Here is a 26382-nt window from a genome sequence, read left to right as displayed (position 1 = left end):
TTTACATCATTTTAATATAAATAACTTACTGCATGCCATTATGTACTTTTAAAATTCGACTGGAGAAGTTTGATATTAATTTCAAAATTGAACTAAAAATGCAAAAAGAAGGAAATATTTTTGCCTAATTTTACTTCGAAAATTATATTTTTAAAAGTCTAGATTATATTCCAGAAATTTCCAGTAGAGTTTTATTTCCTGAAGCATTTGATAAAATTTTGAACACTATAGGATTCTACTTTAGTTCCTTCTACCCCCTTCTCCAATCTCATCATCCATTTTCTTTGCAATTCCAAACAAAAGATCCCTCCTTCTTTTCAAATATTAAAAATTGCACCAATGAGTTAATTGATCTAAATTCAGGTACTCAGCTGTAAGTGATTTGAAAATTTCTCAATTCTTTCTAATAAACATATTTTATTTGAGTTCAGATAGTTGATTTAGAGTGACAGTAGCCAATTTGTAGCAGAATTTATAGGAAGAAAAACAATGAAGTTTGGTTGTATACTTTAATTATCAATAAAGATTTAGAGCTATATACTAATAACATTTACCTTGTCTCCTTTTATTTATTTGTCATTTTATTGTTTATTCATGTGAAACCATATTAAGAACTTAAATGTCTCTTAATGGAAAAATACATAGCAACAAGTAGGACTAAAGATTACCAGATTATGAAAAGGACAAAGTAATGCTTATTTAAATAAACTACTTAGATTATGTGTAAAACTTTTAGTCTATACTAACAGTGAATATGTGAAAATATGTGTATTTTTCTATTAAATGGAAGTTAACACTCTCCAACAAGTAACATGCACATGAATAGAAATTATATTGCCATTCTTGGAATGAGCACAGTTTACAATGGCTGTTTTGAATGTTATTGTTATATTATTTAAAAGGTGATGACTTTTAGATATCCTTGTTAAAAAAACGAGGATTATTACATAACACTATATCATATTAAGATCTACTCAGTGTAAAAATATTAGTAAATAAAAACACAAGAAATATTTGTGTAAATCAAAATTTAGGGACATGTGAGTGCTATTTCATTTTATGTGTTATAGCAAGTATTTTTAAACATCTACAATGAAAATTACCATATTTATTAATTACATATATAATTTGATTTGTGATAAAATTAATAAACTTTGTAGAATGAAAGTTTGAAAATTATCAGAGATAAAATTTATTAGGATTTGTTGGTTGGTCTATAAAGACAAAATAATATTTAAAGAGAACCAAGATAAAAGAAAGATGACCCCTGTGTTAGACTCTGGAACACTGAGGGAGGCAAAGGGGAGGAATGACTATGACCAGGGTTGCTGCAATTATTCCATTGAAAAACAGCAGAGTCAGCTTTGTATCTTAATTAATTCCTCTTTTCTTTCCAAAGCAGATTTTCCAAAAGAAAAAAATCTTCCTTTCACCACTCTTTGTTCTTCTTCAAATGTATACCTTTATTATTTAAAAGAAAGGACTTAGTAATTATCAAAAGAAAAGAACTCTCGGAAGTCCTACCCTGTCAGAAATAGAAAATTTCATTAGTGTCAAGTCTACAGACACCATTGCATTCATATATATTTTATTAATTTATTCTATTTATAATAAAATATTGCAGTTATTGTGACTACATCTAAATATTGTACTAATATTGAAATATAGTATTAATACCATATTTTTTAATAATATATTTTATCATGACTAGCCCAAATCCAATTGTATCAGGACTAAGAAAATAAAAAAATATTAATAAGCATATAGCTTGAGAATAAGTACCCTTATTATTATATCATTAAATACATGTCAGAATTGGGCACTGAACAGAATACTGTAAACCATGGATTAATTTATTCAGAGATTTGTTGGGGTCAAAAACTACATATTGATCACCAGCTGTCCTCTGAGTCACAGTGAATAGTCTAATTTAATATGTCATTATCTTAGGTCTGGGCCATTATTAGAATTTTGCCTTATTTACTGCCTTCTATCATCATCTAAATTAAAAATAAATGAATAAATATACTAATACAAATGCTAAATGCTCACTGGATTAGATCCCTGGACATATAGTTTGGATTTACAATTAGAGCATCAGATAAAGTAACAAAAGAAAGACTGAATATTTATGAACCTTTGTTATTATATGGATAGAAACAATATTTTTAATTGCTGTATTAATCAGATATTCTTTCAATTGTATCAAGATGTTAGTTCTTTTAAATGGTGGTTTCATTGTTTTTTCTCTCCTTTAGACACATGGAGATTTAGAGTCTGATTTAAAACATTTTTTTATTCAATAAAAACTCATTGTTTGCATTCTGAATTTATAATAAAACTTTGATCTCCATACTCTCTTTATGTTGTCAAACGTTATGACTTTGTAGATCTCAGAGATCTACTTTTGCTTCCCCTACATTTCCCAGTAATTTTTCAGCTTCAGTCCTCTGATTTCAGTCATTTTGCCCCCACTCAAAATACAAAAAAACTTACTATGTTAACACATTTAACCTATTTGCATACAATTTAATTATCAATCAGCAAATTAACACACATGCATTAAGTACTATCTGAGCATAAAAATTCATTCTAAACCATTAACTTTTCCTATTCAATACATTATCAACCCCTGATTCTCACCACTGACATTGTAATTCAGGTGGAAAAGCCCTTCCTGGTTATTAAAATCCAGAGAAATAGTCTGATTTAAAGGAGGAAGTTTAACCCAGGCATACATGAATATGATATATATGATATATGATATATATGTCTCCAACTGTTTCTACTTTCTCCCACACAGACCTTTAAAATGGTAACAGATTTGTTATTTGTAGTTCAAATAGCTATTACTATATATTGAACATTCTGTGACTAAATTGTTCAAATTTTCTTCTGACCATAGACTAAGCTTGCATGGAAGAAAAACCAATGAGCAAAACTGGCCCCAGTAGAGACCCCATGGAAACAAAAAGAAATGATAGCATCTTAGAGCTATAGATTTTACAGATTCTTGATCTTCACAATTCTGCCAAGAACCAGTCAGCAGTGATTGGAACTATATATATTTCAGGCGATGCATGAACTAGTATTCCCTCCTCTAACCAAGGTAGGACTTTTATCTCTCATAAGCAGAGTACTTATGAGATGGGTAGAGATATAATATATAATATATGTTTAAGATAAGCTTCTTTTTTTGAATCACAGACAAATTTCCTGAAACTCAATAACCATGAAAAAACCTCTACCTGGATTACATTGTTAAATTTTATATTTTAGGTTTACATCCTGTCATAGCCTGTGTCCCTTTCAGGCATCTCAGCACTCTCCTTCCTCCCCATACTGATAGAACATCTTATTAAGTGTTTGTTTCTTTATGACTCAGGCCTTAAAATAACAAATCTTCCTTAGAGAGATTTGATAATAGATATTTCCTGAGTGACATAACTTCTACTTTTCCATTCCATTTATTTATTTTCTACATTGAAAACAGATATGTCCCTAAGCCTTTTCTACTTTTTTCCTACACAGGCTATTATAGTGGTTGCAGATTAGCATTCATAATTTGTGGGCGTAATAAGAGATATTATATTTTAATTACTTATCATCAATAAGTTAAATACTATCTGCTTGAGGCTGTTAAAGCTTCCTAATTATCTCTCTTTCAGAAATCAATATGCAGAGCAAAGGCATAATTATATATATCAGATTTCTCTCGTGGTTTCTCCTTCTCTGCGTGCTTATCAGGAAGTCACACATGGAAGAAGACATCATAATTACAACCAAGAATGGAAAAGTCAGAGGGATGAACTTGCCTGTGCTTGGTGGTACTGTAGCAGCCTTTCTTGGAATTCCGTATGCACAGCCACCTGTTGGTAGACTGCGATTCAAAAAGCCACAGTCCCTGATCAAGTGGTCCAATATTTGGAATGCTACAAAATATGCAAATTCTTGCTATCAGAACATAGATATAAGTTTCCCTGGCTTTCTTGGATCAGAAATGTGGAACCCAAACACTGACCTTAGTGAAGATTGCTTATATCTGAATGTGTGGATTCCAGCACCTAAACCAAAAAATGCCGCTGTAATGGTATGGATTTATGGTGGTGGTTTTCAAACTGGGACATCATCTTTACCTGTTTATGATGGCAGGTTTCTAGCTCGGGTTGAAAGAGTTATTGTTGTTTCAATGAACTATAGGGTGGGTGCTCTAGGCTTCTTAGCTTTATCAGGAAATCTTGAGGCACCAGGGAACATGGGTTTATTTGATCAACAATTGGCACTTCAGTGGGTCCAAAAAAATATAGCAGCTTTTGGTGGAAATCCTAAAAGTGTAACTCTTTTTGGAGAAAGCGCAGGATCAGTTTCTGTTAACCTTCATTTATTTTCTCCTAAAAGCCACCCATTTTTCACCAGAGTCATTTTGCAAAGTGGATCATCCAATGCTCCTTGGGCAGTAATATCTCTCCATGAAGCTAGGAATAGAACATTGACCTTAGCTAAATTTCTTGGTTGCTCAAGAGAAAATGAGACAGAGATAATCAAATGCCTTCGAAATAAAGATCCCCAGGAAATTCTTCTAAATGAAGTACTTGTTGTCCCCTATGACTCTCTCTTGTCAGTGAACTTTGGACCAATAGTGGATGGTGATTTTCTCACTGACATGCCAGGTACACTACTGCAGCTTGGACAATATAAAAAAACCCAGATCTTGGTGGGTGTTAATAAAGATGAAGGGTCAGCATTTTTGGTATATGGTGCTCCTGGTTTCAGCAAAGATAACAGCAGCATCATAAATAGGAAAGAATTTCAAGAAGGTTTAAAAATATTTTTTCCAGGAGTGAGTGATTTTGGAAAGGAATCAATCCTTTTTCACTACACAGACTGGTTAGATGACCAGAGACCTGAAATATACCGTGAGGCCATGGATGATGTTGTTGGGGATTACAATATCATATGCCCTGCTTTGGAGTTCACCAGAAAATTCTCTGAATTGGGAAATGATGCATTTTTTTATTACTTTGAACACCGATCCTCCAAACTTCCTTGGCCAGAATGGATGGGAGTAATGCACGGTTATGAAATTGAGTTTGTTTTTGGTTTACCTTTGGAAAGAAGACTTAATTACACAAAAACTGAGGAAATTTTGAGTAGATCCATAATGAAATGCTGGGCAAATTTTGCAAAATATGGGTAAGTGCTGGTTCTTCTAAATGTCCTTATTTGGTTTTGTGTATTTGGTTTTGCTTTGTTTTATTTGGTCACTAATATAGGCTTCATTAAAGACACAGAAAAGGTTTAATTAGTTATTTTCTTTGTACCTAAGCTGGTTTTGCTTTTTATTATATAGTGAATTCCAATTCCTAGGGTCAGAAGTGCTTAAAAAAGATAATCATGGAACCTTTAAGAAAATATTTTCTGATTTTGTATTCAAGGTTTTAAAAAATATTTTCACTATATTAGCCAAAGTTTCCATGGAAATCTATGTTTTCCTTGAGAACTAAAATTACTGTGACCATGCCTTTTAACCTGCAAGTTTACAATGTTCACAAATTTGTACCTAAAGTACTAAGAGTGTGGGAATGTATCTTCTTCTCAGGCTCTTAAGCAGTGGAACAGTGCTACCTGATATGTGAAGAAACACATCTCTGCTCAAGAAAATGAAGGGGCAAGATGGTGATAGGGTTAGTCCTTAGATTACACAAAACACAGACCTTATCATTTTGCCACTTATTTTTCTCAAAGTTTTCTTCAGAAGTCTGAGTTAATACCTGTGTTAGCCAGGAACTCCAAAGGGTCTCACTATTTAGATAAGTTGTTCTTCGCTTGAGCAAATAATTGACATTAGATAGTTGAAGACATTATAAAAGAGAATATTCTTCCTAATTTATTATAAATACTGTTATATATTTTCTAAATGTATGTGTATAGAAAATGAGGTTCTACTTTTAAAAAAATTCATTGCACTTTTCCTTGAAAAATTAATTTTAAATATTGTATTAATTTGTAGCCATGTGAATAATAATTATTTTCAAAGGATTGCTTACAGAAGCTTACAATTTGATTGATGAATTAATCTCATCGCCCATACAGTTTTTTATAATTGAAATGTATGCTAACACTGATACTGATTTCTGGCTTTCTGTTCCACTCTCCATTTCTAATACAATGTCCTCCCTGTTACTTTCTGCATGTTCCTGTAGAATTATATACATGATATAATTTTCTCAAAATCTTTTGATACTTATTCACTGTATATAAAGTTAAAATTCTTTCACCCGTGATTCAGGACCTCTAAAATTTTGCTGCAGTCCACATTCCCCAACTCCAGTTGGCTGCTCGGTGGGACAGTTTTTTCATGAAAGCAAAGTTTCCAAGCTTAACTATACCTCAGTGCCTTGTTCTTACTATGCACCCTGGCTAAAACACCTACCCTTTTCTCTATAAGGACGCAAATTCTAAATTGTTTTAAGGTCCTGCACATCTCATCCAGCATTTCTTTAATTCTTATCATTGTAACTGCTTCTGCCTTCTATTGCATTTGCATACAAGTTATTGACATTACTTACCTTTATCTTGTCTATTTTTTAAACTGGGTTGTAAGCTTCTTGTAAGGAAACTTGAGCTTTTATTTTACAATCATTGAAAGTCCTGTGATGGACATTTAACAAACTTAATAAACATGTGGATTATTAAATGAGTTCTGGTAAAAGCTGGTATGAGTAAAAAGTATAATTTCATTTTTTTCAAGATATGTGGGCTATTATTTAATCTGTAGCTCTGCAATATGTTATACCTTCTTAACTTACCATCACCTGAAACCTCTGCTCAAGAAGAATCATCCATCCAGGAAGAATGGTGGAGTAGGGGCTCCAGGACTCTGTCCGACCAATACCACTAAAATGCCTAAAATAGCTCTTTTGAAACTCCAGAGACCAGAAGAACACTGCACAGCATCCAGGGAAGATTGGGAGAAAGAGGCTGTTAAATTATGGAAAAGAAAATGAATTGCCTTGCCAAATATGTCCCCACTCTCATGACAGGCTGCCTCAGGGTCCAGTCTCTGGCTAGCAACCTGTGACAGGGACACAAAATTATTCTTCCCTAGGAACAGGAGTGTGCACAGTGGATCACAGATCATGGCTTTTGATTAGTGAATTCAGATTGCGGGGTCCAGCATTCAACTGATGCTGGACATAGGTGGCAGTCATTGTTTCAAACCCACCCTGGCCAAAGATGGCAGCAGCCATTGCTTTAATCCAACTGGGACAGGAGCAGATGCAGTGGAGATTTGAAAATGCAGGGCTTTGGGGGTTAGTTAACTGAAGGGCTGCATTTGCTGTGCAGGTCAGATAATCTCAACTTTGGAGAGCTATTGAAGAAGTTTTTGGTGCCCTCCCTGAACCCCTCCACAGGGCATTTTGGAGCCAGACTGCATCCCTTCATCTCATCGGTCCCTGTCATCCCAAGCATGACCTTCCTCCAAAAATTTGCCTTCTAGACAAAAATAGCATGAGGCAACAAATGCAGTGTAAAAAACTATAGAGAAGGGCAATCTGGATCAAAGGCCCACCAGCTTCAGATATCTGGGATAGGAAGGTTTGTCCCTGGGGAAACAGGGTCCAACCAAACTCTTATAAACAGGGCAATTACAAAAGAATCAAAAACTCAGGACAAGACAAAGCCCCAGCAAGGCAGAAAAAACACTGCACAGTGAATTCCCCTTGAGGAGAACTTTCCTGTTACAAAGCCAGGAAAGAGACATTTTGGGGAGTAAATCCCTGAGTTAACATTTTAAAATATTATAGTGTAGAGTGTGCAAGAAAAGAGTACCAAACAAAGAAATAGGAAATGATGACCCATCCAAAGGAAGAGAATAAAAATGCAGAAATCACCAGTGAAGAAGATGAAAATGTGGACATACCAAACAAAGACTTTTAAAAAATGATCATAAAAATGCTTAAGGAGGTAAAGGAAAATAAAAAGAAAGAAATACAGGATATCAGGAAAATGATGAGTTAAAAATATAAGAGTCTAAGTAAAAAGATAGAAATTTTACAAACAAACCAAACAGAACTGCTATAGTTGAACACAACAATAACCGGAATGAAAAATGCCTAGTACCATTTTTTAAGAGCAAAATGGAGCTGGCAGAAGAAAGATTCAGTGAACTTGAAGATAGGACACTTGAAATGAGTCAGGCTAAGGAGCAGAAAGAAAAAAAATATTAAATGTGAAAATTGCTTAAGAGAGATATGGAACACCATCAGGTGCACCAATATATGTGTTATGTGAGTACCAGAAGAAGAAGAAAGAGAGAAAAGGGCAAAATGAATAGGAAAATAAATAATGGGTACACCCTCCTGGCCGCAGCTGGCACAGATGTGGGGCCCTCAGTGGCAGGGCACAATGGCCGCCCTGGTCATACATCAGGTCAGCGGCCATGCAACCATGGTCCCGAGCAGCCCTGAGCATAGGCAGCTCTTGCCTGCTGTGGTAGTCAAGCTGCCCATGCTGGATGCCTCCAGGCAGCAGCTGCCACTTTGCTTGCTATTCTGTGAGTATCGGTCAGTCATGGTCTTCGTGCAGCATTTCCTGTGTTACATTTGCAAGGAATACTTAGAAGATCTGGCCAAAATCCCCAAGAGTTTTTTACAAGAAACAAATGTCACGGTTCTGGTGACTGGACAATCACTACCACCATATTGAGCCTTTCTACAAACTGGGTATTCTTATGAAATCTATGTTGATCCTGAGAGAGAAATTTGTAAAAGATTGGGAATGAAAAGAGGTGAAGAAATTGCTGCCTCAGGACAGAGCCCCTGTGTAAAATCAAATATACTCTCAGGATGTGTTCAGATCCTGTGGTGGGTGGTGACTGGCCCTTTTTATGATTTTCAAGGAGACCCAGGTTAGGAAGGTGGAACTGTCATTTTAGGTCCAGGTAGTAACATTTATTTTATACACAGAGATAAGATTTGATTGGATCACAAGTCCATCAACTGTTATACAGCTTGTAGGAGTTCAGCATGTGAACTTTACAAGAAGTCCTTCAGTTATGCATATGTGACTCCAGACAGAATCTCTTGCTTTTGATTGGACTCTGGGGAATATGACTTTAAATATTTGGGATGTAGTGTCCTTGTCTCACTTGCTGACCCTTCTAGTCTTCAAGTAGTTATGAAAACATGCAAATATAATGTGGCAATAGAATTGAGAGGCTATAAAATTAAAAATAACATGTTTTTTCATGTGTGTGTAATATCACATTATGCTATATCCATTCAAGATTTTTTTTTGCCATTAAAATCATAAATTTTTATAAGACTATCAAGGGCAAGGGAAAGCAACTCAAGACCATTTTATTCAGTGAAAAAGCAGGATATCAAATTGTATAAACAATATTTATACATTTATATGTATATGTTTATTTTTTGTATGCTTAGGAAAAACAAATTAACAAACAATAAATACACCAGAATATTGTCTCAATAATAATAATAATAATGAAAGAGATTTCCCACAGACAGCAAAACTCATCAATATGCACATCTAAGAGGTTCGGAGAACACCAATACAGATAAAATGAAGAAAAATACAACCCATCATATACTGATTATGCTATCAGATGCAGAAGACAAGGATAGAGTTCTGCAATCTACAATAGAAAAGCAACATGTTACATACAAGGGAATCCCAAATAGACTGAGTGCTGATTTCTCATCAGAAAGACATGGAGGCAGGAAGACAGTGCATTGAAATACTTAAAGTGCAGAAGAAAAACAACTGCCAGCCAAGAATTTTATCTCTGGCAAGACTGTCTTTCAAAAATGAAGGAGAGATTAATACATCCTCAGATAAACAAAAGCTCAGGGACTATATTACACTATCCTGACTTCCGAACAGTACTAAAGGCATTTCTTCAGACTGAAATGTAAAGACACTGCACAATGGTTCAGAGCAGAATAAAGAAATGAAGACCTGTGGTAAAGATAACCATTTGGGTAATTTTAAATGCCTGTGTTATTGTTTTGTCTGTTTGGTGGGTAACTCCACTGCTTCCTTCCTACAGGTGCCAAAATGCAAATGTTTAAAAAATAATGACAAATCTAAGGTTTTGGACATATACTGTACAAAGATATAAAAGATAACAAGTACAAAAATGATGGGAGAGACAGAGGGGAATAGGAAAAGTAAATGTGTATGCTGTTGAAGTTAGTTGGTATCAAACCAAATATGACTGTAATATATTTAGGATGTTAAATTTTAATTGCATGTTAACCACAAGGAAAATAGATGAAAAATATATCCAGATAGAAATGAGAAGGCAATTAATATGGTACAAAACAAGAAAGCAAATAAAGATAACAGAAGTGAGAAACAAAAAGGGTACAAGACTTACGAAGGTTAAATAGCAAAATGGCAGAGGATAGACCTGTATTATCAGTAGTGACTTTAAATGTAAATGGAATAACTCTCCAGTCAAAAGGCAGAGTTTGGCAGAATGGATAAAAAAAGCATATCCCATCTATAGCTGTCTGCAAGAGAATCACCTTAAAGTCAAAGATATAAGTAGATTGACTATGATGAAAAGATGGAAAAACATATATTATGCAAGTAGTAACCAAAAAAGCTGAGGTGGCTATACTAGTGTTACATAAAATAGACTTTGTCAGAAACAGTTAAGAGAGACACAGATGGTCATTACCTACTGATAAAGTGGACAGTTAAAAAGGAAGATGTGACAATTATAAATATCTATGCACCTACCAGTAGATCTCCAAAATACATAAAGCAAATACTGAGAGAATTGATGGGATAAATTGGCAGTTCTACATTATTAGTAGGAGACTATAACACTACTCTCAATAATGGATAGAACATCTAATCAGAATATCAAAAGGAAGAATAGGACATGAATGACACATTAAACCAAATAGACCTAACAGGTGTAAAGAGTAGTGCACTCAATGAAATCAAAATACACATTCTTTTTGTGTGTACATGGATCATTCTCCAAAGTAGATCATATATTGTGTCATAAAGCAAATTTCAATAATTTTTTAAAAAGCTATCAAAAATCATACAGTATATATACTTCAAACACAATGGAAAGAAGCTAGAAATAAATAACGGAGAAAGAAAAAATTCACAATATATAGAAATTAAAGGAGGTACTCTTAAAGATGATATCAGAGACAAATTAAAATGAAAATAAAACTTACCAAAGCTCATGGGGTGCAACAAGGGCAGTGCTGGGAGGGAAATTTATAGCTCTAAATGCTTACATTAAAAAAAAAGAAGGAAAACTTCAAATCAGGGACCTAACTTTAAAACTGGAAGAACTAGAAAAAGAAAAACAAACTAAGCCAAAAGCAAGCAGAAGAAAGGAAATAACAACTATTAGAGTGGAGATAAGTGAAATAGAAAAGAAAAAAAATAGAATTTAAAAAAACCCTAAAGTTGTTTCTTTGGCAATATCAACAAACCATTAGCTAGACTGATGAAAAAAGAGAAAGGATACAAATAACAAAAATCAGGAAAAAAAAGCAGGGCATTACTACCAAAGACATTGAAATTAAAAAGATTATCAGTGGGTACTATGAAAAACTGTATGCCAATAAATTAGATAACTTAGATGAAATGGACAAATTCTTAGGAACACACAAACTACCTCCATTGACCGAAGAAGAAAGTAAAGTCCTAAACTAAGCAATTACTAGTAAACAGATTGAATCAGTAATCAAAACCTCGCAACAATGAAAAGCTCTGGACCAGATGGATTCATAAGGGGATTCTATCAAACATTCCAAAAGATATCTCCAATTCTGCTCAAACCCTCACAAAATATGCTTGAGGAAGGAACACTCCCCAACTCATTCTACAAGGCCAGTATCATCCTCATACCAAAGCCAGATAAAGATACCACAGAATAAGAAAACTGCAGACCAATATCTCTTAGGAATATAGATGAAAACAATCCTCAATAATATACTAGCAAACCAAATCCAGCAGCATAATAAAAACAAATATTATATACCATGATCAAGTAGGATTTATCCTATGCAAGATTGTTTCAAAATAAGAAAATCAATTAAGGTAATATACCACATTACCAGAATGAAGAGGAAAAAATTACACGATCACCTCAATTGCCACAGAAAAGGCATTTGACAAAATACAGCATCTTTTTCTGATAAAAGCACTTAGAACACTAGAAGTAAAAAGAAACTGTCTTTTTTTTCCATCATGTCTCAGCATGATAAAAGGCATTTATGAAAATTCAACAACTAACATCCTATTTAATGATGACAGAATGAACACTTTCCCTCTAAGATCAAGAACAAGGATGCCCACTGTCACCACTGTTATTCAACACTTTTACTGGAAGTAAAAAGGCATCCAAATTGGAAAGGAAAAAGTAAAACTTTCCCTAATTGCAGATGATAAGATCTTAATTTTTTAAAAAGTCCTGAAAAATCCATAACAAAACTCCTAGAGCTAATGTTTTCAGCAAAGTAGTGGGGTATAAGATCAATATCCCAAAATCTATTGTGTTTCTGTACATGAGCAATGAACAATTGGACAAAAAATCAAGAAAAAAATTCCATTCAGAATAGCAAACAATGGAATCAAATATCTGTCTATAAATGGAATTAAATATCTATCTGTAAAGCTAACCAAGGTAAAGGATTTGTACACAGAAAACTGGAAAACATTGCTAAAAGAAATTAAGGTAGAACTAATTAAATGGAAGGATATTCCATGTTCATGGAATGGAAGACTAAATATCATTAAGATGTCAATACTAGCCAAGGAAATTTAGAGATTGAATGAAATCCCAATCAAAATTCCAACAACATTCTTTGCAGAAATAAAAAAGCCAATTATCAAATTGATATGTAAGAGGAAATGCCCCTGAATTGCAAAAACCCTTCTAAAAAAGAATGAATCTTCTCCAGGGAAGACAGACTGGAATTGCAACAGCTTTGGAGAGCTCAGAGCTCTTTCTGCCCCCATTAAGATCTACTACCAGTTCTGACCTTGACAGATCTTCCAGGCTTACCACAGAACATGGATTCAGACACACTTGAAGCCTTCCAAAAAAACCTCATTTGCTCACTCTGCATGAACTATTTCATAGAACCAGTCACCTTGGACTGTGGCCACTGCTTTTGCAGACCCTGTCTCTGCCTCGATTGGGAGGACACCCAAGTTTCAGTCTGCTGTCCTGAGTGCAGGGAAACATCAGGGAAACCAGAATTCAAAATCAATATTCTACCAAAGAAGTTGGCTTTCCTTGCCAGAAAGTCCAGACCTTTCCAAGAGCAGAGCTCTGAGGCACAGATCTGTGGGCACACAAGGAGGTAAAGGAACTCTTTTGTGAAGTTGACAAGAATCTGCTCTGTTGGCCCTACTCTGAGACCCCAGAGCCAATGGGTCATAGCCATAGACCAGTGGAATGGGCTGCTGAGTCCATTTTTACACTATTAGGAAAGAATATTCTCTTCATCAGATGGTGCTGGGAAAACTGGATCTCCATTCTCAAAAAGGAGAAGGAATAACCCTATGCACAAAAATCAACTCAAAATGGATCAGTTACCTAAATAATAAGAGCTAGAACCTTCAGGTTCCTATAAGAAAGCATAGGGAACCATCTTTAGGACATATTGGGCAATTGTTTTTTTAGACTTTACACCTGAAGCGCAAGCCAAAAAGGAAAAAATAGATAAATGAGACCTCATAATAACAATAATAATAAATTTTAAAAAACACTTTTGTTCCTCAAAGGGCTTTATCAGGGAAGTAAAAACAAACTACACAATGGGAGAAAATATTTGGAAACCACATATCCAATAATGGATTAATATTCAGACTATATAAAGAAATCCTTCAACTTAACATAAAAACAAACAATCCAATTTAGAAATGGGCAAAAGAATGGACATCTCTCCAAAGTAGATATACAGATGACCAGAAATCACATGAGACAATGTTCAACGTCATTAGCCATCAGGGAAATGCAAATCAAAATCACAATGAGATACTATTTCATACCCATTAGAATGGCTCCTATTAAAAAAATGGAAATGAACACGTTTTAGAAAAGTGAAAGAGCAATAGGAAAACTCATTCATTGCTGGTGGCAATGTAAAATGGTGCAACTGCTGTAGAAGAAAGTTTGGAGGTCCCTTAGAAAGCTCAATATAGAATTACCATATGACCCAGAAATCCCACTATTAGGTATATATTCAAAAGCTTTGAAAGTGGGCTTTTGAACAGATATTTGCACACTGACACAAAAGCATTTAAATCAATTAGAATAAGCAAACTCATAGAGTCAGAATTTAGAATGCATATTACCAGGGGACTGCATGAAGATGGGGAATGTGAAGTTTAGGCTTAAATTGTACAGGACTATGATCTGGAATGATGGAAATGAAGGGTGGTAATGGTGGCATGACATTGTGAATGCAATTAATAGCACTGAAATTTATATCTGAATATATTAGATTATATATATGATAAGAGAATAATTTAGGAAAAAAAAAACAAAATTCATGGATCTACACTACACAATGAATCCTAAGTTAAACATGGACTTCAGTTGTACAATTATGAAAATTTATAGTATTGATTGTAACAAATGTCCCACAATAATGCAAGGTGATGGTGGTGGGGTAGTGTATTAGTCAACCAAAGGAGTGCTGATGCAAAATACCAGAAATTGGTTGGTTTTTATAAAAGGTATTTATTTGGGGTAGGAGCTTACAGATATCAGGCCATGAAGCATAAGCTATTTCCCTCATTCACCACAGTCTATTTTCATGTGCTGGAGCAAGATGGCTGCCAACATTGGTGAGAGTTCAGGCTTCCTGAGTTCCTCTCTTTCTGGGGCTCCAGGATCAAACTCCAACATCAAAATTCCAACATCAAACCCTCAACTCTGTCCTTTGCCATGCTCTACTGGCACAAGGGGTTTACTTATTCAAGGAAACCTATGAATCCAATATAATCTAATATGCCCAGAGGAAAAGCTCAGTTCACAAATATAATCCAATATTTCTATTTAGAATTCATCAATAATATCAAACTGCTACAGGTGGTATATAGAACTCCTGTTTTTTATGCTTATTGTTCTATATACCACAACTGCTCTAATAAAGGGATAAAAGAAGTTTCATCCTATATCTAGAGATGCATTAGTGTTATTTACATCTCATACTGTTCTTTCCCTAAGAGTGATATCCATTTTCAATTATTTAAATATTTTTGAGTTCATTCTTACAATTCTAGAAATTGTAAATAATTTAGATATAAATATTCCTCAACATTAATGATACCTATAATTTTTAAAGGGCTTTATATTTTGGATGTTGAAATCAAGGAATTCATATTCTCTCACGTCACAGTGGAGAACACAGAATCACGTGTTAAATGAGCTTGTTTGACACACAAGTAGTAAATCAAAGAAAAGAATCATTAACAATTAGTAAAATATATTCTCTAATCTTAAGCTAGTACTTCTATTGTTGCAGCAAAGCCAGGAGTTCTGAGTGGCAAAAAAAAAAAACCCAAATGGCACTCAGAGAGGTGAAGGAACAGATTTATTATGTGTAGGCCCAGAGAAGAGTTAATCTCCGAGTTCTGAGCCCCATTTCTCAGTTTGCATAGGTTTCTATACGATTTTATGCGGGACTAGCTTGGCTCTCACTCGTTGGCTAATGCATTGCTAGGTGAAATTTTGCAAGCAGGTTTACAGAAGCAGAAGAGAGGTGCAAGGTCATGGTCTCGTGGGCTGATTTACAGAAATGGGGGCAGAAGTGGTCCATTAGATTATAGAAGCAGGGGGCAGGAGTGGCTCATTTAATAGTCTCCTGCATGGCCACATTTTTAAGGGATGATTTACAGAAGCAGGGGGCAGGATTGGCTTGTTAGATATTTTTCTGCAAGGTTATGCTTTTTATTTCTCAACAACTCCCCTGTTTGATGCCCTTATAATGTTTATAGGGTGTCACTCAAGCTAAGTGGAAAAACAACTCAAGGTAGAAAAAAGCATTTTACAAGACAGAAGTACATTATTAAGATTAGTATCTTTTTAACTACATTCCAGTCTCTGGGAGCTGTAGTTGTTAGTTCAGTTCTAAACAGTAAGCCAAGCACTTTGAAGAGGAGCAGGAACCACAGGGAGCAGGAGTTCAACTAGTTAGGTGATGGTGATTCTCAGTGGCTCTGGGCAACTCAAATTTTCAAGAGATAGTCAGGTGGGTTATCCTGTTGTTTTGTGTTTCATTGGTGTGTGCTCCTTTAATTCTGGTATGATAAATCCAAGGGGCTATACCTGAAACTTTGAGAGCAGTGGGGTTTACAGGATAACAGTATGTGGGCCCATCCAGGTGGGCTTGAGAGGCTCTTTTTTCCAGATTTTTACCCAAACTAGGTCTCTGGATAAGTGTGGGTGTACTGGGTGGCTTAATGGAATGGGATCCTGAGACAGGACAGTTTTGTGTATTTGGGCTAGGTTTTTTTAACTGCTGGAGGATAGAACTTTGGCCTGTTTCTCCTAGGAGTTTGAGATTTCCCTTGAAGGTATGAATTATTGGGGGGTTGCGGTCACCCCTCGGGCTGAAGTGTGGTTTGCTGGCCTGGCAGGGGAGCAGCCGCGGCAGGCCAAGCCACTGCCCCCATAATAGGGTGGCTGGTCGGACTCATCGCCATCCCTGAAGGGAGCTCGGCATGGGCGCAGAGTGCCCTCGGGTCTCCCCTTCTCGGCAGCCATGCTTCCGCGGCCGCCCCTCCTCCCGGATGGCGCCACACGATGCCCTGTGGGGTGGCACCCTTCTTCTTCTTTCTCCCTGCGCAGGCGCAGGGTGGAAAATTCCAGTCTGCCCTTTTTCCCTCCCCCGACAGCAGCAACAGGCAGGCGTGGGTGGAGAAATCCAGTCTGCCCTTTTCCCCTCCCCCGACAGCAGCAACAGCCAGGCGTGGGCGGAAAAATCCAGTCTGCCCTTTTCCCTTCCCCTGACAGCAGCAACAGCCAGGCGTGGGCGGGAAACTCCAGTCTGCCCTCTACCCCAGCAACAGCAGCCACCAATCCCTAAACCCTGCCCCTTCCCCCAGCAACAGCAACAGCCAATCCCTAATCACCACCCCTCCCCCATCCAGTACCGCCCACTGACCTTTCTCCAGCAACCAATCAGAACAGGGCGTGGCTTCGACCAATCAGCCTTCCCCAGCCCCTATAAAACTGTTGCCTCTCCCTCAATAAAGTGGACTTGCGTGCTTACCTTGTCTCCGTGGTAGTTCTTCTGCCATGCGCCCTCCAGTCCTGAGAGCCCCCGACAAGGGCCTGGCCTCCCTTGTCCCCAGTTCGTCGCCTGCTTCTCCGGGCGACCCCTTCGTCGCCTGCTTCTCCAGGCGACCCCTTCGTCGCCGGCTTCTCCGGGCGACCCCTTCGTCGCCGGCTTCGCCGAGCGACCCCGTCAGCCGAACCGCGCAACCCCTTGTGAGACCGATCCCTCGTCTGCTGCCGGACCGACCCCTCGTCCCAAGTGGGACCGACCCCTCGTCCAGAGCGGGACCGACCCCTCGTCCGCAGCCAGACCCCACCTCTACCGACTGAGCAAGCCGCCGCAGGGGGTGGTTTAAAAGGTGAATAGCCTGAGATTCCAGGGGTGCACCTACTCTAAGGAGGGCTAATGGGAGCAGATTTACTCATGGGAGGCCAGTTCTTTTACAGAACTTGGCTATGGTGGTTTTGAGGGTTCAATTCATGCATTTTACTTTCCCTGAGTTCTGGGGCCTATATGCTGTGTGGAGCTTTCAATGAATTCCTAACATTGTTGTTAGCTCTTAGATGATGGCTGCCACAAAGGCTGAGCCATTGTTGCTGCCAATGCATAAGGGTATCCTATGTTGGGGAACCATTTTTTGGAGCAACGCTTTAGTTACTTCATTACCTTTTTCAGTGTGGATGGGAAAGGCTTTGACTCAGCCCAAGCAGTTGCACATTATTACTAATAAGTGCCTATATCCTTCACTTGGTTTTATTTCCATAAAGTTCATTGTTAAGTTTTCAAAAGGGGCAGTTTCTGTGTGTTGGATGCCAGCTGGGTCCTGGGGACCTTGGGACCTGTGTGTTGGATGCCAGCACAGGTCTGGCATTGGCTGTTAACAGTGGTGCAGAGTGAGGCCATCTGCGTAATATAGTAATATTTCCTGAGCAGGGCTTTTAAAGCAGTATTTTCCAGGTGGTGAGCTGGTGGTATTGTTGAACAAAGGTGTGGGTTGCCATATTTGGGATGAAGACTTGGCCATCCAGGAGTAGCCAGTTTTCCTCTGGGGTCTGGTGTTCTTTTGAGATGACAAATTTTAGATACCTAACTTGTTGCTGGCAAATCCGAGCCTTTTTCTAGGATACTTTATAGCCAGTTTGTGTTAGAAGTTACTGTAGGGCCTGAGTTCTCTCCCAGCAATTTTCTTCTGTCTCAATATCCAGCAATAGGTCATCTATGTACTGAAGGAGAGTATATGTTAAGTCCCATGGGTAGGAGGTGAGATCTACCACCAGGGCTTCTCTTAAGAGGGTGGGGAGTTTTTGAAGCCCTGCAGGAACTGAGTCCAAATTAAATGAGTCTTTTGAGTTTTGGGATTCTCCCATTCAGAAACAAATAGGGATTGGCCCTGGGGAGCCACCTTCAGGCAGAAAAAAAGTGCCCTCTAAGTTCAGAGAAGTAAACCAGGCAGCCTCAGACAGTAATTGCCCTATTAAAGTGTATGGGTTATGAATCAGGTCCCATCAGGCTATTTATTGGCAGCAGCGGAGTGTTCCAGAACAAAGTATTCCCCCTTTTTGGGGTGGCACTCCTTGATTGGTCAGGTATGGATTCCCTAAGGCTGCTGCTAACAGGGAGATTTGCTGTTTCATTTGCTTTTTTGCTTCCCTTTCAGCAGTTTTGTCCTGATTGACAAATATACTTTGTTTGCAACTTCAAGGAGCTAGGAGATGTTTATCTCTCCAAACCCATTTAGCTTCTGAAGTTTCTGTCTGATGTCCATTGCTGCCTGGGTTATGAAAACTTCTCTAGCCATCCTCTGGCATTCTGGGGCTTCTGGATTGAAGGGGGTGTAGATCTTGAAGGCTTCTCAGAGTTGCTCATAAAAATCTCCCAGAGGTGTTTCAGGCCTTTGAGTGACAGAGGGTATTTTGGGCTGCCTCTCTCTTTCCCATACCCTTCTGAGGAGGGCTTCTCGATACCATTGAAGGGCAGCCTGTCCCTCATTTGTGTTAAAGACTCAGGCTGTTTGAACTTCCAGTGCTGCCTCTTAGGCCCATTCCTCTGACTTCAAGACACTTGCAGGGGCCTGTTTTCACAGCCGTTTTCTGGCTTCCATGGGGATCTGGGATCTCTTCTGTATCGAACAGGGTTAGGAAGAGTTGGCGACAATCATTCCAAGTGGGGCAGTGGGTTTGGAAAATGGGTTCCATGAGGTTGATTAAGAGCCTGAGATTTTTCTGAATATGAAGGGGTGTGGTGCTTCCAGTGTAAGAAATCTGCTGTCGTGAAAGGCTGATAAAACTGGATTGGCCTTCCAGGTTGGACTGTCCCATCTGCACCCATCTGGGCTGGACCCTGTGTTTCATGGAGGGACATCTGAAGTACATGCTACACTGACAAAAGTCTCCTTGCCAAAGTGATTTTAGGATCCCCCTCACGGGGTCTAATGGGCCCGGGGAGACTGAAGGTGGAGTCCCTGGGAGATCTGCTTGTGGAGGCTCCAGGGCAAAGAGATGTCCTGAAATGGCTGGAGCATATGGTGGGGTAATGGAGTTTCTTCTGGAGATTTTTATAGAATAATAGGTTTTCAAGGTCTGGCTGTTTGAGTTACTAGGATCCTACTCTGACCCTTCCTTCCAAAACAGAATCGAACCCAAAGGGGCAGGGTGTGGGTAATTTTTAACTAGGAATTGATGTAGGGAAACTGATCAGGGTGCCGGGGGGTCCCAGTGACTGTCTGCTAAACTGCACAAACCTTGCCCACCTCTAGAGTTCCTTCTGAGGACTTGTCAACACCAAAATTTGCAGAGTCCAGAGAATTCTTGGGGACTTACAGACACCATAATTCCTGGAAAAGCCTTTCTTGAAGTTTTTTGACATACAGTCTAAGACTGTGAGTTTGGATTGTGATGATCCCATCCCTGAACCAGTGTTGCAGCACTAAGAAGTGGTGCCTCTCACGAGGCTACTCAGATGCCCAGCTGTCCATGTTTCTTGTGAGAACTTAAGCTTGACTTAGCTAAGGCATCCATGTAGAGTCTGGATTATCCATTGTGACATATGACATAGCCACAGAGTACAGGCTGGATCCCACTTGGACTCCATAGCACAGGCCATGGAGCCACAAACTAGATCAGCAGAGGCAAGCCTCTGCTGTCACCATTCATTCACTCAATCACTCAGAGGTTACAAAGTCCCACCCAAGGGACTAATCTATCCTGGAATCTCAAATCTCAAGATTTTGGGAGGTGATCAGTTTCCCCTTCCACCCGGAAACAGGACTGACTGGGACTCAGAACCCTGGGGTCTTAACTTTCTGGAAGCTTATGATGTTCAATCCACCTCTACCTCTCCATGAAGTCAGGCTGGGTCAGAGGACGCAGCCCACAGGAATACTTTCCCTGAAGGAGGCCCTGTCAAGGGGACAGGTGGTGCTGCCTCATTTGTGTGTGGAGATCTCCACTAGCCATGCCTACCAATTCCAAACCAGAGGCTCAAAGGGACTGCTCAGTTTGGTTTCCCAGCCAGGGAACTAAATGTTGCAGCAAAGCCAGGAGTTTTGAATAGCAAAACAACCCAAATGGCACTCGGAGAGGTGGAGGAACAGATTTATTACATGCAGGCCCAGAGGAGAGTTAATCTTTAAATTCTAAGCCCTGTTTCTCAGTTCATAGGTTTCTGTAGGGTTTTATGCAGGACTAATATGGCTCTCACTCACTGGCTAACACGTTGCTAGGCAAAATTTTGCAAGTGTAGTTACAGAAGTAGAAAGCAGGTGCAAGGTCATGTTCTCATGGGCCAATTTATGGAAATGGGCAGGAGTGGTTCATTAGATTACAGAAGTCGGGGGCAGGTATGGTTCATTTTATAGTCTCCTGCATGGCCATGTTTTTACAGGCTGATTTATAGAAGCAGGGGGCAGGACTGTTTTGCTAGATATTTTTCTGCAAGGTTATGCTTTTTATTTCTCAAAGCTATGATCAATATATTTTAATGCAACATTAATAAGGTGATACTTTGTTATTACAAATAAAATTTATATAATAGAGATTATGAACCATAAAGAAATAAAGTAAACTTTGTAAAGTAGTTGAACTATAACAAGATATCTTTGAGTTTTTTTTCTTTACAATACAGATTTGCACAGTTGAACAGAGATTAAAAAAAATAGGTCATTTTGTTGACAGTTGCCTTGATAGCAAACATACTGTTAATTGCCTAGTGTGCATCATCTCACAATATGCCTATGAGGAGATATAATACAGCAGTTTGTAAAGTTTAAGTAAACTCCCATAGAAACTAAGTGGTAATCATTAACTCTGGAATTCCTTCATATCTTTCTGACCACATACATGATACTCTAACCTGTGGTTAGATATTGAGGGAGAACAATATCTGAAAACATTTTTGAGTATTATTACTTAGGGGATTTGGGGGGAGAAGGTATGCTTCTATCAGAGTAGTGCCCAGGGATGCTACTAGACCTATAATCCACAGGACAGCCCCTCACAACGATTATTCAGTCTGAAATATCAATAATGTCAAAGCTGAGAAACCCTTCTAGTCTCTATTTCATCCCTCCAAAAATGGCACATTAAAAAATTAAGAAGTAGAACATGGAGCTGTCATAAACATTCAGGAAAATGAGTTTTCAAGTACATAGTTCATAGAATGTTTTAATAAATTCTTATCTGTAAGCCCATGTGTATTATTTATGAACTTTTTTGGAGTATATTTTACAGTCAGTAAAATGCACACATTTTAAGTGTACAGATGAGTAAGTCTTGACAAATGCATACTGTGATGGTTTGAAATTATTTTATGAATCCCAAAAAGAGAAAGATTATGTTTGTAAACTTTTCTGTTCCTCTGGGTATGATATACTTTGATTGCATTAGTTCAGCTTAGGAGCCTTTGATTAGATTGCTTGATAAGATAGCTTTAGGGCTTTTGATTGGACTATATTAGTGAGGTGTGACTCAAGTTGAGTCTTTGCCCCTTTTCTGGATCTAATATAAATGGAAACAAAGAAAGACTAACTCAGACAGACACAGGAAAAGGAGGCCATCATGTTGATCCTGTTGTGCAAGAGAGAGGTTTACTTAAGCATGAAGACCCAAGGGTCTGGGCCCATGGTGCAAGGCTCAAGAGAAGACTGTGAACCCAGATGGAAAGGTTGAAATCTCAAAGAGATAGGTGACCATCTTGCTTCACTACAAGGCAATGTGCCAGGATCAACAGTAGCTGACTTTGGTGCGAAATCTTCTCTGATGGTGCCTCAATTTGGATTTTTCATGGACTTGGAACTATAAGCTTTTACCCCAAATAAATCCCCATTATAGAAGCCAACACATTCCTGGTACTTCACATCAGCAGCCCATTGACAAACTGAAACATACAAATAAAATATACTCCCACTCCAGTCAAGATATAATTACATTGCTACAGCAAAGGCCCTCTGATCTCTGTAGACAGCCCTCATTTATTCCTGAGCTCCAGTCAACAACTAGTTATTGTAGATTACTTTATAGATTACATTTACTTTTTCTAGACCTTTATATTATTAGAATCATGCAGTATATATTCTTGTATCCCACTTCATATTCTCATCATTATATATATATATGGTTCATCTGTGTTGTTTAATGTATTAATCATTTATTTGCTATTAACTGCTGAATGATATTCCCTTTAGGAGAATATACCACAGTTGTTTATCCATTCACCTACTCATAGACATTCAGGCTGTTTTCAGGGCTATTATGAATAAATTTGCTATGAATATATTTATACAAGTGTTTTGTTGATACATGTTTTCTCTTCATTTGGGTAAATAACTAGGAGAGTGATTGCTGGGACATATGGCAAATTTATTCTTAACTTTCAAATTGTCAAACTTTTCTTTAGTAGTTTGGAATTTTAAACTCAGCATCAAGGTATGAGAGCACTGGTTGCTCCACATCCTCAGCAATGCTTGGAATTATTAGTCTCTTTAATTTTGGCCGTTATACTGACTGGGTGCTGGTATTTCATTGTGGTTTTTATTTTTATTTTCTCTGATTGTTTCTATTATTCATGGATCCTACAAATATTGAAGGGAAAATAAGAGACTATGATGTTCAATTTTATGATAATTAATTTGACAACTTTGATGAATTGGGAAAAAGTAAACCTTGAAATACAACCTATCAAAAATAAATCAAGAAGAATTATATAATTAATAAGCTTATATCAATAAATTATTAGATTTGTCATTGAAAACTTTCTACAAATTAAACTTCCAGCCTAAATTGTTTCACAGGTGAGGAACAATTAAGAATCAAATAATCAAGTTGTACTTTCTATACAGTTTTTCTGTAAACCTAAAACTGCTCTAAAAATAAAGTATTAAAGAAAAAACCTCCCACCTTATAATTAGAGTAAATAGTCAATTTAAAATTTAAAATAGTTATCTGTATGCGTGAGTTTAACACTATCATCTTGCTCATTTTTCATTCATCCTTTCCATTGCTTCTTTGCAGATATTTTTCATATCATTTCCATCTATTTTAGTATTTCAATTCATTTGTATATAGTTGCCTTTATTTTTTTTTTTCGTGGTTGCCTAGGGCTAACAATATGCTTCCTTACCTTATAAAATCTACTTAGAGTTAATATTCCACCACTTTATCCTTCACACCTGACACTTCACGCTTGTTCTTTATACTTTATGCTTTCTGTTTTTACTTCAAAAAGGTAAGAAACTTACAATATAATTCCACGTATGGCATTTCCTTCAGTGTTTATTTTATATTTTTTTATATTTTTGAATAATAATATAATATGAAATCCACCTTAAATATTATTTATTTTAAAGGTCAGTTATATTTTGAGTAAATTTAGAAAGAAACAAAATATTCTTTTATAGTTATGTCCAGGACTACTTATTCATTCCTGTAGATTCTAGTTTCATCTGATTTTCTCATTGTGCAGGTCAGCAAACTATAAAATGTCCCAGTTTCTTTTTTTTCTGAAAATATCTCTATTTTTTCCCAATTTTGAAGCACATTTTTGCTAAATTTTAAATTGTGAGATGACCTGTTTATCTTTCATCTCTTTAAAGATGTGTTCCATTGTGCTTTCGTATCTACTGTTCTGATGTGAAATCAGTATTTATTTGTAGTAGTGTTCTTTCTTCTTTAGACAAAATCTTTTTTCTTTTTTTAAATTATCCTCTGGTTGATTTTAAGATTTTTTTCTTTATGATTTTTAGAAGTGTATCTGTAATATTCCCAAGTATGATTTCTTTGTACTTTTCTTGTATGGGGTTCAGTGAAATTCTTGCCTCTGTAACTTGATGACTTTTGTCAAATATGGGAAATTTTGAACTAATGTATGTTTGATATTGTTTGATATTGATTTACGTTATTATTACTGAGAGGTTTAATTTTGTTTATATTTATTTTTTAGGTAAGATACTTTTTATTGATTTATCTTCAAGCTCACTGACTATTCTTTCTTTTAAAATCTATAGTTAAGTCATTCAATGAATTTCTTATTTCATTTATTTTTAAATTTTCTGATCTAAATTTTTCACTTTTTAAAATGCTAAAAGTCCCTCTATTCTTGCTGTTTAAGAATATATTATTCTTTAAGTCCTTGAACATATTTAAAACAGCTGCTTTACGATTTATGCAATGTTTTGTTCATCATGGGACCAGTTTCTGTTTTCCTATTTCTTTTCATGCTTAGTAATTTTCAGTTTAAGAGTAGAGTTTGTGGGTAATATGTAGTAGATTCTGGATTCTCTTATCTTCCTCTGAAGAATGTATGCTTTACTTGGAGAATCTTTATTTTTATCCTACCAGGCAGTTCGGTTATGGGATGAACACTTTAATTGTGCGTAGACATGGCTTTATGTTTTGCTAGAGCAGATTCATGGAGGCTCAAGACATTTTTAGACTTTCAACTGAGCAGGTCTTAAAGCCAAATATCTTTCTCCTCTGAGAATATTGTAGATGTTTGGCTTAAGGATCTGTTAGGGTGGGGATAAACTTGGGCTCATTGTACTCCTTACTTCTAAGGTATGGCCTTGCACTCAGCTGGATTCTGAGTGTTAATGAGACATTGAAAAAAAATTGACCCCAACTGTAAAATTTCACCCTCCAACTTTTCCCAGCACTGCTTGTCATCTTTTTTCAGCTCTCAACCCTGCAGCATCCTCTCTCTGGTCAGCCTTTTATAGTTTTACCCTGTATGTATACAGTCCAGCCCTCAGCCAAAGACCTGCCGGGAACCTCCGTAGAGAATTCTAGCCTCCTTCCTCTTTGGATTCCTACCCTACAAATTCCAGCTTCTTCAGCAGTCTAGAACTCTGATTTCTACCTCTTAAGCAAAACAGGCCTGCTATTTCTGACTTAGACTCAAACTCCCTGTACCTTAAATAATAAATTATACCCAAATAAGGAGCATAGTAAAATGAGACTTACCTTGGTGTTTGCCATCTCTCAAAGATCATAAGCTTGGGAAGCAGATGTGACTCAGCTGACTGAGCTCCCTCCTACTACATGGGAAGTCCATGGTTCAGTTCTTGGTGTCTCCTAAAGAAGACAGCGAGCTGGCATGATGAGCAGGCATGGCAAGCTGACACAACAAGATGATACAACAAGAGATACAAGAAAAAAAAAAAAATTAGATCACAGAAAAGCAGGGAATGGAGGTGGCTCAAGTGATTAGGTGCCTCCTTCCCATATCAGAGGTCCTGGGTTCAGTTTACAGTGCTTCCTAAAGACACAGCACACAGCAAATCAAACAATGAGGGAGTGGGGAGAAATAAATAAATAAAAATAAATCTTTTAAAAAAAGATCATAGGTTTGTGCTGCCTGTTATCCAACATCTGAAATTCATTGCTTTGTGTGTTTTGTCTAGTATTAGAATTGTTTATGGTGGGAGAGTTAATTCAGTGTCAATCAGTCACCACAGATGAAAGTGGAAAAACACTTCTCCCTGATTTATATTTTAAGGGAATCTTAATCCTTACATTTCTCATTTAGTTATGTAAAACTGTTTTTTTCATTTGTCTTAAAAGAGTTCATCAATTTCTGGTATGTATGAAAGGCTTGT

The 26382-nt window shown here is 37.2% G+C and overlaps 1 protein-coding gene and 1 pseudogene across 7 annotated transcripts in view; both read left to right on the top strand.

The window, feature by feature from the left end:
• Positions 1 to 26382, top strand: part of BCHE (butyrylcholinesterase) — a 66497-nt gene that overhangs the window by 2122 nt on the left and 37993 nt on the right. For all 7 annotated transcript variants that reach the window (XR_011648604.1, XM_004478886.5, XM_004478889.3 and 4 more), the window contains exon 2: positions 3669 to 5193. Coding sequence is in view for 6 of the 7 variants with exons in the window: in XM_004478886.5 (XP_004478943.1) it covers positions 3677 to 5193 (1517 nt within the window). In the remaining variant the exon portion in view is untranslated. The remainder of the gene's footprint in view (positions 1 to 3668; positions 5194 to 26382) is intronic.
• On the top strand, positions 8216 to 9153 carry LOC139438870 (peroxiredoxin-like 2C pseudogene; annotated as a pseudogene).

This window comes from Dasypus novemcinctus, chromosome 4 (assembly GCF_030445035.2).
Source record: "Dasypus novemcinctus isolate mDasNov1 chromosome 4, mDasNov1.1.hap2, whole genome shotgun sequence".
NCBI classification, from domain to species: domain Eukaryota; kingdom Metazoa; phylum Chordata; class Mammalia; order Cingulata; family Dasypodidae; genus Dasypus; species Dasypus novemcinctus.
Note: the sequence above shows the minus strand (reverse complement) of the source record. Positions and strands in the feature narration are given on the sequence as shown.